This window comes from Mustela putorius, unplaced genomic scaffold, assembly GCF_011764305.1.
Source record: "Mustela putorius furo isolate JIRA1106 unplaced genomic scaffold, ASM1176430v1.1 tig00003836_pilon_pilon_pilon, whole genome shotgun sequence".
In the NCBI taxonomy this organism is placed as follows: Eukaryota; Metazoa; Chordata; class Mammalia; order Carnivora; family Mustelidae; genus Mustela; species Mustela putorius.
Window position 1 is genome coordinate 32,741,717 of NW_025421989.1, and position 14,266 is coordinate 32,755,982.

A 14,266-nucleotide genomic window follows, 5' to 3' on the forward strand; every position below is an offset into this window, starting at 1 on the left:
ATTCCTGCCTGTGAAAGTGCATTTTAGGTCTCCTTGTGTGAAGGAACAAAAGTCACTCCTGTTTACCACCATTGAGGGATGAGGAAGAAATCCAGAAGAGAAACATTCCAGTTGCTCCTTTGATATGCTTAACCCATCAAGCTCCCTGCCTAAAAGTGGCCTTAGCTTTTTGTTTGTTTGTTTTTGTTTTTAATTGTAATTCAAAACAAACCTGTTTTGGCAGAATTATAGGAGGAGGGAGGCCACAGCATCCCCTACGCGGCTATCAATCCCGGCAGGAATCTGGCCAAACAGAGCTCCTTTTCCAGAATGCTTCGAGCAAGGATGGAGGGGCAGGCTATTTAATCTCTACTTCCAAATCATTGTGACAATTACCACTTTTGAGGAAAAAACTGCCTCCAAACAGAACTAGCCTTTCAGGTAAATGGAGCAGTTGCTCTCCCCACCAAGCGTCAGAAACTTTTCCACGAGTCACTTATTCTTTCGTGTTTCACACAACAAATACCCCTGGGAGAGATGACCTCTTTGGCCTTCACTTGTCAACACTTTGGGAATGGAAGAATTATTTTAAAACAGCTGAGCAAAAGAAAGGCAACTTTTTTTGTGTGTAATTGTTCATTTTCTGTCTTTCTCAGTGGACGGCAGGGTCCAAGAGGTGTAGGACCCTGTCTGCTTTGTTTATCCATCTAGTTCCAGAGTCCAGGACACATATGAGACTCTCAATAACGCCTGAGGAAGGAAAGCAGCAGGGAAAAACAGGAGAAGGGAGGAAGGAGATAACTAAGGACCCGCAGAAAAGGGTAAAAATGCTGAATTAAAATTCGCACGCAGCATTTGCCCTTATATTCAGTTAATGACTTACGATGCATGCATGGGAGGGAGGGGTCTCTAGAGTAGGAGAAAGACAGAGCCGCCATCCTCTTACCTTAACCTGGTGTGGTTCTCTGCATTTTTACTCCTGTGTACTCCAAGAAGAACATGACAACCAAGGCCAAGAAAGTTTCCCTATGGGGCTTTCCACCGATTCCGTGCTTGAAACGTGATGTACTCAAAGCCCTCAGCCTTTGGGATGGAAACATTCAGAATGAGAACTCCAAAGTGACCAAAATGAGAAAACAAGTTTCTGGAGGGCTCTCCGTTTTTTTCCTAGCCAACTCCCCCTCCCCTCCCCTACCTCGCCCCAGTTCAGTGGCTTCTCAACCTTTAATGTGCATGTGAATCACCTGGGGATCTTGCTAAATATGCTGATTTTGATTCGATAGCTTTGGAGCGAAGTCTGAGCTGCTGCGTTTTTAACACTCTCCCAGGTGATGCTGATCGGCTGACTCGAGGACCACACTTTGAGTGTAGTGTACTAGGGACTCGAGGTCTTCACCTCCAGCGTCAGGTGTGTGTGTGCCGAGCCTCAGCTTTCCGGATCGGTGTCCCGCACGTCCCTGGCCTTCCGCCGGGAAGGGAGGAGCCGGGGGCGGAGCGGGAGGAGTGGCGCGGGCCCCGCGTGGGTCCTGCCGGAGATCACCTCGGCCCCTTGGAGAGGCGGCCGAGCTGCGGCGGCGCAGGAGGGGGCGGGTTCGGCGAGGGCGCGGCCTCTCGGAGGGGGGCGTACGACGCGCGTCCCCAGCGCCCGCCTGGGCCACTTGGGAGCTTCCCGGCAGCCCGGTGCCCCACTTGGCAATCCGCTCCGTGCTTCTTCCTCGCGCCCGCCTCCTCTTGTCACCTCCCGTCTCAGCCTCCCTGCTCCATCCCCGCCGCATCAACCGCCGGCCCGGTGCCTCCGAGAGCGAGAGGTGGTGCGCGGGGCTGCAGGGCGCGCCCTCACGCGGACCCCGGCCCGGCTTTGGGGGGCACGGCAGCAGCATGGACACCAAGCGCTGCTTCGCCAACCGCTTCGATGACTACCAGGGCAGTCTGCTGGCGGGCCAGTGCGAGGAGGCGGTGGCGCCCTTGGTCACCGCCACCATCGAGCGCATCCTTCAGGAGCTGCCCCCGCTCGGGGGCGGCGCTGAGGCCCGGGGGGCGGCGGCCGCGGCCAGCAGCTGCCAGGGCGGGCTGTACGGCGGCGTGGCCGGGGTGGCCTACATGCTCTACCACGTCTCGCAGAGCCCGCTCTTTGCCGGGGCCCGGGAGCGCTACCTGCGCTCGGCCAAGCGCCTCATAGACGCGTGCGCCCGCGCCGAGGAGTGGGGCGAACCGGACGCCGACACCCGCGCTGCCTTCCTGCTCGGGGGAGCGGGCGTGTACGCCGTCGCCACGCTCGTGTACCACGCCCTGGGCCGGTCCGACTACGTGCAGCCGCTGGGCAAGTTCCGGGCTCTGTGCGCCGTCTGCGCGCCGGTGTCCTTCCTGGAGTGCGGCTCCGACGAGCTGTTCGTGGGCCGCGCGGGCTACCTGTGCGCCGCGCTGGTGCTCAAGCAGAAACTCGCCCAGGAGGTAAGAGGCAGCCCCGGCCGCGGGGGGGCGCTCGCCGCCTGCCCGGCCCTTTCCCCGGAGTCCCGGCTGCGGGAGCAGCGCACCCCTACCCCCGTCCTCCGCACGCCTTGCTACTCTGGCGCTGTCGTTTCCTCAGTCTCCAGAGGTTCATCTGTTTTTGTCCGTCTACCACCCCCCCTTTTTCAGTCTCTCAATTGTTGGGATTCCGCGTCTTGGCGCTTTGTTCTTGTTTTACGCCGAACGTGGCATCTCCCCAGATGCCTCCTTGCCCAACAGCTTCCTGGAGGCCCTTTGGGGCGGGGGGGAACTCCTCGAAAATGAAAGGGATTTCCCTTCTTTTGACCCTCCTGTCGAAAAGCTGAAGCACCCTCGAATGTCAAGACTGCTGGCAAAGTATTGGAAGTTTGGGGGGCTGCTTAGGTTTTCATGGTTTCCGTGGCTAACATGGAGGTAAATGGCTTTGACGACAGCCCAGCCCCCTCCCTCCCGCCGGTCCCCCGCGCCGCTGTCTGTAACCCAGAATTACGGCCCAGCTGCGGGTCTGATGGGCTGACTGTGGTTGCTTACTATTCAGTTAATCTCAGGGCTCTTTTAAAATGCCTGTCTAATGGGGGTGTCCTCTTTGAGACGCATTAAAGGAGACAGAAGTTCACCCCATTGTAATCGAATGTGCATTTTTCATTCTAAAACACGTAGTTAGGATTGTCAAGATGACGACGTACTTAACAGGGCAGGTTTTCTTAATGAATAGCTTTCCAGTGGCTCCTTGAAGTGAATTGGATTTCACAACTACATATTTTTTTTTTCTGGATTCACTTTGAATACAGCATGTGACCATTAGAGGAGAATGTGCCAGTTCCTGTTGGAGTAAGGGGGGAAAATCCTCCAAAGGATCATAGTAACTAGAACTGAGAGAGAGGCATTTTCATTCATAACCCAGTGGAGCCAATATTGTTCTAGGGAGGAAGTGACACATTCAACATGACTTTATTTGGGTGAAAGAGGCGTTTGAAGAAAAATTAAAGGTACACAGTGTTTTTAAAGTGTAATTAACTTAGATAACTTCTAAGATAACAGAGGCAGACTTGTTTTTTTTATTTATAGAAGGTGAGGTTGATACAAGTGAGAAAAAAATCAGTAAAGACTGTGCACTGTGCTAGCACGGTAGCAAAGATCTGTGTGACAACGATGTCTTGAAATAGTTCACTCTGCTTGAGTCACTGTTATCTGCTAGCAGTTCCCCAAGGGCCCTTCCAGTTGTAGAAAACCTTTCAGAAGGCCACAGGGCTATTTACATATCATTTGCATTTCATTTGCATCTGCTCCTCAGACCTTGCAGTCTGGTGGTAGGCGATTTTCAAATTCAGGGCTTTTTTGGCCTGCTTTCCCTTTGTGTGCCTTGGGGTCTTCTCTCCAGATTGGGGTGGTGAAGAGTGGGAGACCCATTAGGTCATACAGATGGACACAGACCTCAAGGACTCATTGCCCCAAAACTGGTGGCCCAGGGCCAGTCTGCAACCCTGATCCAAACAGACATTTATTAAGACCTCTCTGCTGCCCTCCTGCCAAACCAAATCTGTCTTTTTATACTAATCAATTTGAGGTTCTTTGGCCCCTACTCCCAGGAGACAGAACAAGTTCTGAGGGTTGTTCAGCCTCTCCCCCAGCCGCCGCCGCCACCACCACCACCACCAAAACCAGCTCTTAACCTGAGCAAATACGCTAGTCTCCCTGCCAGCCTCAGCTGCAGTAATCTGAGAAATTCAGGCTTGAAAAGTGCAGGGCAGGGGCTAAGCACGCCTGGCTGGAAGCCCTTCTGAGGGGAAAATATGTCTCCTGCGCCATCCCCACTCCTGCACCCTAGCCAGCATATGGCTTTGCCCTCAGTAGATGATCCATAAACGTTGATTAAATTGAGTTGCCAACTTCTGTCATTTCTCTATAAATAATCTGTTATTATGTCCTGGGTTTCTTTCCTTCCAATGTCATTTATATTCACTTTGCTCTGGCAATTCCTTCAGTTATCACCGTAGTCTGTATCCTCCCCACACTACTTGGCACAGCTTTGGCACCTAATAAATAGTTGAATGAATGAAGCCCCATTTACTGGGATTAGTGCAATATACTCAGCTGAATTCTCTCAAGCCATTACATGTACCTCTTAGAAACCAATCTTAGAAGCACTTCATTATGCCATTTCCCCCACTCAGCATCCTGCAGTGGCTCCCTATTACCTTCTCTCCAGGGACTTCTCATCTTTCTCAGAGCTCAGATCCTTAAAATGGCCGACAAGGCCCCACATGATTTGGCCCCCCTGCAAACCTATTGCTCTTCTGCTCACTCTGCTTCAACCACACTGGCCTTCTTGCTGTGCCAGGCATTTCTTGTCTCGGGGTATTTGTACTCGCTGTTCCCTCTGCTTGGAATACTCTTCCCCTAGCTATTTTTATAGCTAGCTCTTTGACCTTGTATAGGTCGCTGCCTCATCAGTGAAGCCTTCCTTCCCTGTTCACCCTCTATGAAACTGCAACCTTGTCCCCTGACTTGATGCCCTTTACTTGTTTCATTTTACTTGTTTATGTCTTTTCCAATTAGCAGGTAAGCTCCATACGTGTAGAGAGGTTTTCTTTTATCGTTATAGTCTCATCATTAAGAGGGTACCTGGGACATATTCAAGTTCTCCCCTTTTCCTTTGGGATTATTGCAAATACTGTTTATGGCTTGCTTTGCCACTCATTCTGAATGGTGAATATGTCCTATTGGTCGGAATCCTTTCTTACCACCAAGGTCTCAGTAAATATGTGTTGCCCGAATAAGTGAATACCAGTTTCTTGGAAGTTTTGCCTGAGATCAAGCTTAACCTTGAGATCGGCGTTTGTTAAACTTGAACGTTCATGGGAATCACCTGCAGATCTTGTCAATAGAATACAGACCGATTCAGCAGGCCTGGCATTAGGCCTGAGACTCTGCATTTCTAGCAAGTTCCCAGGTGATGCTGCTGGTCCAGGGACCATGCTTTGAAGGAGCAAGGCGATGCAGTGCGGCACAGGATTGGGCATACCAGTCATGTCTGTTGAGCTTTGCTATAAGACACCATTCTTTGAAGCTTGATATATTTTTTTATAAGGTTGTCGTTGAGAATACTGATCACTCTATCCTATCATGCTTTCATTATAAGGACCCACAAGGGGAATTTCTCTCAGTACTTAGAGTACAGAAATGGTTGTGCTCTTCCTGGAAATTGATTGAATTTTTTAATCTTCAGAATATGTCACGTAACTGACATGTTTCTCACTTGATGCTGGTTACTAGAAGCCTGTGGCCAAAATTGCCCACATATCTGATTATAAAGTGCCTTATGTACTTACATATACTAGCATTTAATTTGGGTTAAATTTTTTTCTTCCTTAGTCTACACTTTTTTGACTTCCTTCCATCTGATTTTATTATTTGTATCGATAAGATTCAGAGATGAGAAAAAACGTGTGTCGATGTATGTACAGAGACAGCGACAGGAAGAGTCACTCTAACCAGGTAATATATTTTTGTTCAATTTGGCTCTCCTGGAAATACTCAAGGGAAGTAGCTTTGATGGTTTGTTAAGCAGATATCCTTGAGCAACGGGGCACTGAAGTCCTATGAAATCACACCATAAAAACTTATATTGGGTCCATTCTGCTTTCCAGATTGGGGGAAATGTAGCTGGGAAAAGTTAGAAATGGTGGAGGGATAAAGGGGAGGCCTAGGGACCACAGTTAAAATAATAGCTTTACCACTGGGTGACATTGGACAAATAATTTTATATCTCTGAGCCTCAATTTCCTCACTTCTAAAATGGATGAATGATAGCTTCCTTTTCACTTAATTCTGTCATTTATTCCTTCATTCCATGAATGTCAGGTTTTTACATGTACCAGGCCCCTTGCTAGATGCCAGGAGTTAGTAGTGAGCAAAAATCAATATAATTATGTTGTGGCAAGTGTTCTGAAGGAAGTAAACAGGAAATACCTGAGGACAGGGCAGGACAGAACAGGAGAGGGGTGGGATGCTCCCTGGCAGAGGATAGCCAGGAAGACTTCTCTGTGGAGGTGATGTCCTGGCTCATCATTGAAGCCTGAACATGAAGCGGCTGCTTTAAGAGTAGGCATTCCAGACAGCAGAGACGGGAAGGATGAAGCCCCCAAGGTGCAAATCTGCTTGTAGATTTCAAAGAAGTGGAAGGCCGCCCAAGTGATGAGAGCAGAATGAGCCAGGGCTAGAAGGATGAGAGAGCCCTCAACCGACTGCGTAGGAGCTGTGAGCCGGCTCAAACAAGATCCTGCAGGGCCAGGTCAGTCAGGAGTTGAGGCTTGTCTCTGGTTTTAATGGTCATGTCTTCATCTTACTTACCTTTAAAAAGATCACCCTGGTTTTCTGCATGGACAGTGAATTGAACAGTCACAAGGGGGGCTAGTTTCATGGGGTCCAAACCCCTTTTGTGCCAAGGATCCCTTTGTAAATTTGGTGAAGCCATCGCTAGATCTTTTTCCTTTCGTTCCTTTTTTTTTTTTTTTTAAAGATTTATTTATTTGAGAGACAGGGAGACTGAGAGAGAAAGAAAGCACGAGCAGAGCAGAGGGAGAGGGAGCAGCAGGCCCCGGGCTGAGCAAGGACCCCGCCCGACATGGGGCTCGGTCCCAGGACTCTGGGATCATGACCTGAGCTGAAGGCAGCCACTTAACCGACTGAGCCACCCAGGCGCCTCCCATCAATACCTCCTAGAATAACATTTTTAGGTGCATAAAATCAAACACTTAGGGTTACAGAGGAAGCCAGTTATATCAACATTCAGTTAACAAAACGTTTGAAAAATTGTGATGCAGTAGCCTGTGTGTTTCTTTATTAACACGTTAAATAACAAGATTTCGCAGCAAGCCTACGGATTATGGTACCTTTGAAAGAGTGATGAGGGTCAGTGATATTTCGAGCGGTCTTCAACAACTGCAGTGTGATAGGAATATAGCTGTGATTTCTATAGGTGGCAAAGTCACAAGTACTTGAGTGGTTCGTGGTCTGCATTTGTAATGAAAGTAAATGTGAAATTGTTTAAATGAGATTTGAGGAAATACAGATGTGATTTTATTTCCCCAGCCAAAGGGGGCTGGTCTGGAAGTTGCTGTGGTGACTCACTTTAGAGCAAGTGCCTTTGCTTGGCCCACAGTAGCTGCATAATGGAATCAGAGTTGTTCCCTTTTGCATCCATGAACAGAAAATCAAAAGTGATTCTGAGGGGCGCCTGGGTGGCTCAGTGGGTTGGGCCGCTGCCTTCGGCTCGGGTCATGATCTCAGGGTCCTGGGATCGAGTCCCGCGTCGGGCTCTCTGCTCAGCGGGGAGCCTGCTTCCTCCTCTCTCTCTCTCTCTGCCTGCCTCTCTGCCTGCCTGTGATCTCTCTCTGTCAAATAAGTGGATGAAATCTTTAAAAAAAAAAAAATCCCATCAAACCTTTTAAAAAAAAAAAAAAAAAAAAAAAAAAAAAGTGATTCTGAACATCATATAGAAAATCACACCAGATACCAGGAATATATCTTCCTTCCATAATTATATATATCTATTGCTAGATTGTTAATTGGGTCCTTGGCTCATTCCTAAGGCAGGTGGTTGGCAGCTGTGTAAGTGGTGATGCTTTTAGCCGCAAATAGTAGACTGTCCAATAAAAAGTGATCTGAATAATGGGAACATCTAGTACCTCACTTTCTAAGGGGTGTAGAGCTAGGCCATTACAGATTGGCCCAGCAACTTGAGAAGGTCATCCGAACCCAAGCCCTTTCCAGCATTTTTCTCTGCAATTTTCAGTGTAGGAGTGTCCTACTCTCTAGGGTTGCAAGATGGCCACTGTCATTCCAGACATGACGCTCCCATTCAACTAAAGTAGAAAGGAAGAGTCTGAGGCTTTTTTCTTGCTTCTTTTAAAAAATCATGTAAAACATTTATACTTGAAGAATTTCCCTTCTGCCTCATTGTCCAGCACTTAGTCACTGGCCACTTCTGGTTTCAGGGGAGGCTGGGAAGATTATGTCCTTCATTTTTAACCTGGATCATTGAATGCAGGCTCTGACAAAAAAGAGGAAAGGAGAAGGAAAAAGCTGTTGCATGGATACCAAAATGTCTGCCTCCTGATGTCCCTTGGCAAGGTCTGTCTTATGACCTCCCACTTCCTTGGCTGTTGTGAATAATGTTGCCATGAACATGGGCATGCATGCATCTCTTTGAGATCCTGTTTTCATTTCCTTTGGATCAATATCTACAAGTGGAATTGCTGGGTCATAGGGTAATTCTTGTCTCTCTGATGACAGCCGTTCTAACAGGGGTGAAGTAAGACCCTATAGTGGTTCTGATTTCCATTTTCCTGGTGGCTAATGATGTTGAACACCTTTGCCGTTACCCATTGGCCATGGGTATGTCTTCTTTGGAAAAATGTACAGTTCTTCTGCCCATCTTTAAATCAAGTTGTTTATTTGGCTATTGAGCTGTATGGAGATGTTTATATATTTTTGATATTAACCTCCTATTCAAGTAGAGTTTGCATATATTTTCTTCTATTCCATAGGTTGCCTTTTCATTTTGTTCATGGTTTCCTTTGCTGTGCAGAAGCTTTTTAGTTTGATGTCATCCCATTTACTGATTTCTGCTTTTGTTCCTTGTGCTTTTGGGGTCCTATCCAGAAAATCATTGCTAAGACCATGTCAAGGGGCGTTTTTTTTTTTTTTAATTTTTCAAGATTTTATTTATTTATTTGACAGACAGAGATCACAAGTAGGCAGAAAGGCAGGCAAAGAGAGAGGGGAAGCAGAGTCCCTGCTGAGCAGAGAACTTGATGTGGGGCTCCATCCCAGGACTCAGAGATCATGACCTGAGCCGAAGGTAGAGGCTTAACCCACTGAGCCACCCAGGTGCCTCAAGGGGTGTTTTCTTTGCTTTCTTCATATTTCACAGTTTCAGGTCTTATGTTTAAGTCTTTAATCCGTTTTGAAATAATTTTTGTGAGTGGTGTAAGATAGGAGTTCAGTTTCATTTTTCTGCATGTGGTTATTCCGTTTTTCCAGCACCACTTACTGAAGAACTAGCTTTTCTCCATTGATTTGTCTTGGCTCCCATGTCAGATGTTAGTTGACCATATATGTGTGGATTTATTTCTGGACTCCTGATTTTTTTCATTGGTCTATATGTCTGTTTTTATGCTGGTACCATACCGTTTTTATTACTATAGCTTTGTGATATAGTTGAGAATCAGAAAGTGTGATGCCTTCTATACAGTTCTGCCTTAGAATTGCTTTGGCTATTCAGGGTCTTTTGTGGTTTCATGTCTTTTAGGATTTTTCCTAGTACTATGTTGACTAGGTGTGGTGAGTGTGGGCACCTTTGTGTCTTGATCCTGATCTTGGAGGAAGAGTGGTCAACCTTTTATCATTGAGTATGATGTTTGTTAGCTGTGGGCTTCTCTTATATGGCCTTGATCATGTTGAGGTATGTTCTTTCTATATCCAATTTGTTGAGAGTTTTTATCATAATTGGGTGTTGAATGTAGTCAAATGATTTTTCTGTATGTCTTGAGGTAATCCTATGATTTTTTTGTCTTCTATTAATGTGCTCTATCACATTTAATAGCATATGCTGAACCATTCTTACATCACAGGGATGAATCCAATTTGGTCATGTTGTATGATCCTTTAATGTGTTGTTGAATGTGGTTTGCTAGTATTTTGTTGCAAATGTTTGCATCTTTATTCATTAGGGGTATTGGCCTATCTATAGTGCTTTTATCTGGCTTTGGTGTCAGGGTAATAATGGTCTCATAAAATGAATTGGAAGTGTCCCCTCCTTTTCAGTTCTTTTGGAGGAATTTGAGGATTGACATTCTTTTTTAACTGCTTGGTAGATTCCTTCAGAACCTGTGGGTCCTGGTCTGTCTCTGATGACAGGTTTTTGGTTACTGATTCCATCTCCTTACTCCTTATTGGTCTGTTTAGATTTTCTATTTCTTTTCTTTTTTTTTTTTTTTTAAGATTTATTTGTTTGACAGATCACAGGTAGGTAGAGAGACAGGCAGAGAGAGAGAGGAAGGGAAGCAGGCTCCCTACTGAGCAGAGAGCCTGACATAGGGCACAATCCCAGGACACTGGGATCATGACCTGAGCTGAAGGCAGAGGCTTTAACCCACTGAGCCACCGGGGTGCCCCGATTTTCTATTCTTAATTTTTTTAAAAAAAGGTTTTATTTATTTGTGTGACAGAGCACAAGTAGGGGGAACAGCAGACGGAGAGGGAGAAGCAGACTCCTTGCTGAGCAGGGAGCTCGATGCAGGCCTCTATCCCAGGACTCTGGGATCCTGACCAAAGGCAAAGGCAGACGCTTAGCCAACTGAGCCACCCAGGCACCTCAGTTTTCTATTTTGTCATGATTCGATCTTGATAGATTGTGTGTTTCTATGAACTCATCCATTTCTTCTAGATTGTTCAATTTGTTGGTAGTATATAATTGTTCACAGTAGTCTCATACCCTTTGTATTGGGGTGGTGTCATTTACTATGTCTCTTTATTTCTGATTTTGAGTCTGTTTTCTTTTATTCTAACTACAGGTTTGTCAGTTTTGTTTATCATTTCTAAGAATCAATTCTTAGTTGGTCTTTTCTATTGTGTTCCTGGTCTGTATTTTATTTCTGCTCTGTATAATGTTAGGTTGTTTGAGATTTTTTTCCCCCTAGTTTTTCTTAAAAATTATTACTGCCCTCATACTCAACGGGTAAAGCCAAACAATGAGAAGACACAGAAAGGTACATAACAGAATGTCTTTGAACATATTATCATTAATTTATCTTTTTAAGAAATATTCCATGTAAATTGCCTATATCTTTATCCATCTATGGAAATGATCATATTATATGTATTCTATAGTTTTCTTGCACATGACTGCATAGAAAGAGGTCTCATTCTTTATATTGGTTTGATTTAATGGCTATAGCACAATTTAACCATTAATGATTGATATTAAATTCAAGTGTTTTTCTTTTTTTCTGTCAAAACCGTGCTGTAAAGAATTCACACTTATACATATAACATGCATATATACATATGCAATACTTACATGTAATGTGTACAGACATATACATGTCTTTTAATGTATGTTTATGTATCTTCACCTTCTGTTACAAGTATGTATATGTAGGATAACTTTTTTTATTTATTTTTTAAGATTTTATTTATTTGCCAGAGAAAGAGCACATGCACCATCACAAGCAGGGGGAGTGGCAGGCAGAGGGAGAAGCAGGCTCCCTGCTGAGCAAGGGTGGTGACCCGAGTAGAAGGCAGGCAGAGGATTTACCTCTTAACTGACTGAGCCACCCAGGCGTCCCGAGGGTAAATTTAAAACACAACTGCTCCTTCAAAGTTTATAGATCGTTTCCATTTGATAGAGATGATCAAAACTGCTTTCCAGGAAGATTTTATCAATTTCCTTTCCCTCCATGTGTGTTGGGGAGTGCTGATGTTTCTACATTTTCAGTGATGGGTTTCATCAGACTTTTTAGTAGATGAGAAACTGATAGGTAGAAAATGAGGACAGAAGTTTCTAGGGCAGAAAATGAGTTTCTGTTTCCTTCGACACTCAGCGAACAGAATGCATAGGCAGGGTTTCACTCATTCTGGGTTTGAGTGGTCTCTCCAAGCAGCTGTGTGTTATGCACTGCTTATGAAAACCCCACAACTTTGGCTTGAAATGACAGCAGGTTGGAGAGTGTGTTTTTTTGTAGGCTGAGTCCAGTTCCTCGTTGCCTGTTTACAGACCCACCCACAAGCGGGGCACATCTATGAGCTACAGCTTACATCCTCTGTTACTGTTGAGCCAGAACCCTGTGATTGCTAGAAGGATGTAGGGACAAACTTTATAAGTTTGATAAGCACTTTACATATTTTGTGTCCTTTAATACTACCAGCAACCTTATGACTCAGGCGCCATTGCTATCTCCATCGTACCCAGTGAGGGAACTGAGGTGCCCAGAAGCTAGGGAACTTCTTCCAGGTTACACCCCTAGTCAGTGGTAGAAATTGGGTTCTGCCCCTGCAGGCTGGTTGTCAAGTCTGTGCTTTCTGTTAGTGCTCCTTATACTTAACTGTGCGCACAGATCTCCTGGGGATCTTGTTAAAAACCAAGTTTTGATTCAGTAGGTCTAGGTTAAGGCCCAAGATGCGGCATCCCTAGCAAGTTCCCAGGTGATGTTGTGGCTACTGCTACTGGTTCACTGAGCAGACTTGAGAGTAAAAAGCTCTAAATCACTATTTTTCTTCCAATTTTATGGGATTGCCTATCAACAGATTTGATGGATTCCCCCCAAACTTCATGATTTTCATCATTTGTCCTTTGTGCTGAAAATGATTTCTTCCATAAATGCCAAACTATTAGCTCTTCAGGTCATAGTTAATGCTGAAGGAAAGATTCACTGCCTGGCACATCTCCTTGCAGGTTTAAGAACTCTGTTAACAATCTGTGAATGAATGTGTGGATTCCTTTTTTTTTTTTTTCCTGATAAATATAATTTTGTACTATATATACAAGGTTTCTTTTTTTGGAGGGGAGCAGGGTGGGGGGGTTTGGGTGAGCCTGGTGGTGGGTATTTAGGAGGGCACGTATTGCATAGAGCCCTGGGTGTGGTGCATAAACAATGAATTTTGGAACACTGAAAAAAAATAAAATTAAAAAAAGGAAAAATAAAAGAATTTCTTTAAAGGCCCAAATACACCAAGTTCCAGCAGTTTTAAATTAGTTCATAATAATAGAAGAGACATGTCATTACATTTCCAGATCAGATAGAAAACATGATTTTGATGCTCATAGAACCCCTCTCATTTTAGAATCTTTTAATTAAATCTACCTGTGTGATATAAAGTAGTGCTGCCCCCATTCTAAATTAATTTAAATGGAAAACGCTTAGACCTTTTCCTTTTTATTTTTTATGGTACAGTGATTTAAAAAATCTACCCAGTAGGGGCGCCTGAGTGGTTCAGTGGGTTAAAACCTCTGCCTTTGGCTCAGGTTACGATCTTAGCAGGGAGCCTGCTTCCTCCTCTCTCTCTGCCTGCCTCTCTGCCTACCTGTGATCTCTGTCTGTCAGATAAATAAATAAAATCTTTTAAAAAAATGTGCCCAGTAATGCAGATTTCCTTAGAATTTATTTATACCTTCTCATCTGTTAAATACATTGCACCAAAATCTAAGCTTATTGTTGGCATTGTAATTATTTGGCGAGAACATGGTTTATAATTTTCTTTTTTTTTCCATAAACATATAATGTATTTTTAGCCCCAGGGGTACAGGTCTGTGAATCACCAGGTTTACACACTTCACAGCACTCACCATAGCACATACCCTCCCCAATGTCCATAACCCCACCACCCTCTCCCTACCCCTTCCCCCCAGCAATCCTCAGTTTGTTTTGTGACAGTAAGAGTGTCTTATGTTTTGTCTCCCGATCCCATCTTGTTTCATTTATTCTTTTCCTACCCCTCAAACCCCTCACGTTGCATCTTCTCTTCCTCATATCAGAGAGATCATATTATAGTTCTCTTTCTCCGATTGACTTAGTTTGCTCAGCATAATACCCTCTAGTTCCATCCACTTCGTTGCAAATGGCAAGATTTCATTTCTTTTGATGGCTACATAGTATTCCGTTGTATATATATACCACTTCTTTTTTTTTTTTAAAGATTTTATTTATTTATTTGACAGAGAGAGATCACAAGTAGGCAGAGAGAGAGAGGAGGAAGCAGCCTCCCTGCTGAGCAGAGAGCCCGATGCGGGACTCGA

The 14,266-nt window shown here is 44.9% G+C and overlaps 1 protein-coding gene across 1 annotated transcript in view; it reads left to right on the forward strand.

The window, feature by feature from the left end:
- The first annotated feature begins 1,727 nt into the window (after positions 1-1,727).
- The window catches only part of LANCL3 (LanC like 3), a 105,634-nt gene continuing 93,095 nt past the window's right edge, over positions 1,728-14,266 (forward strand). The window contains exon 1 of the mRNA XM_004754881.3: positions 1,728-2,430. Coding sequence (XP_004754938.1) covers positions 1,858-2,430 — 573 coding nt within the window. The 5' untranslated portion in view covers positions 1,728-1,857. The remainder of the gene's footprint in view (positions 2,431-14,266) is intronic.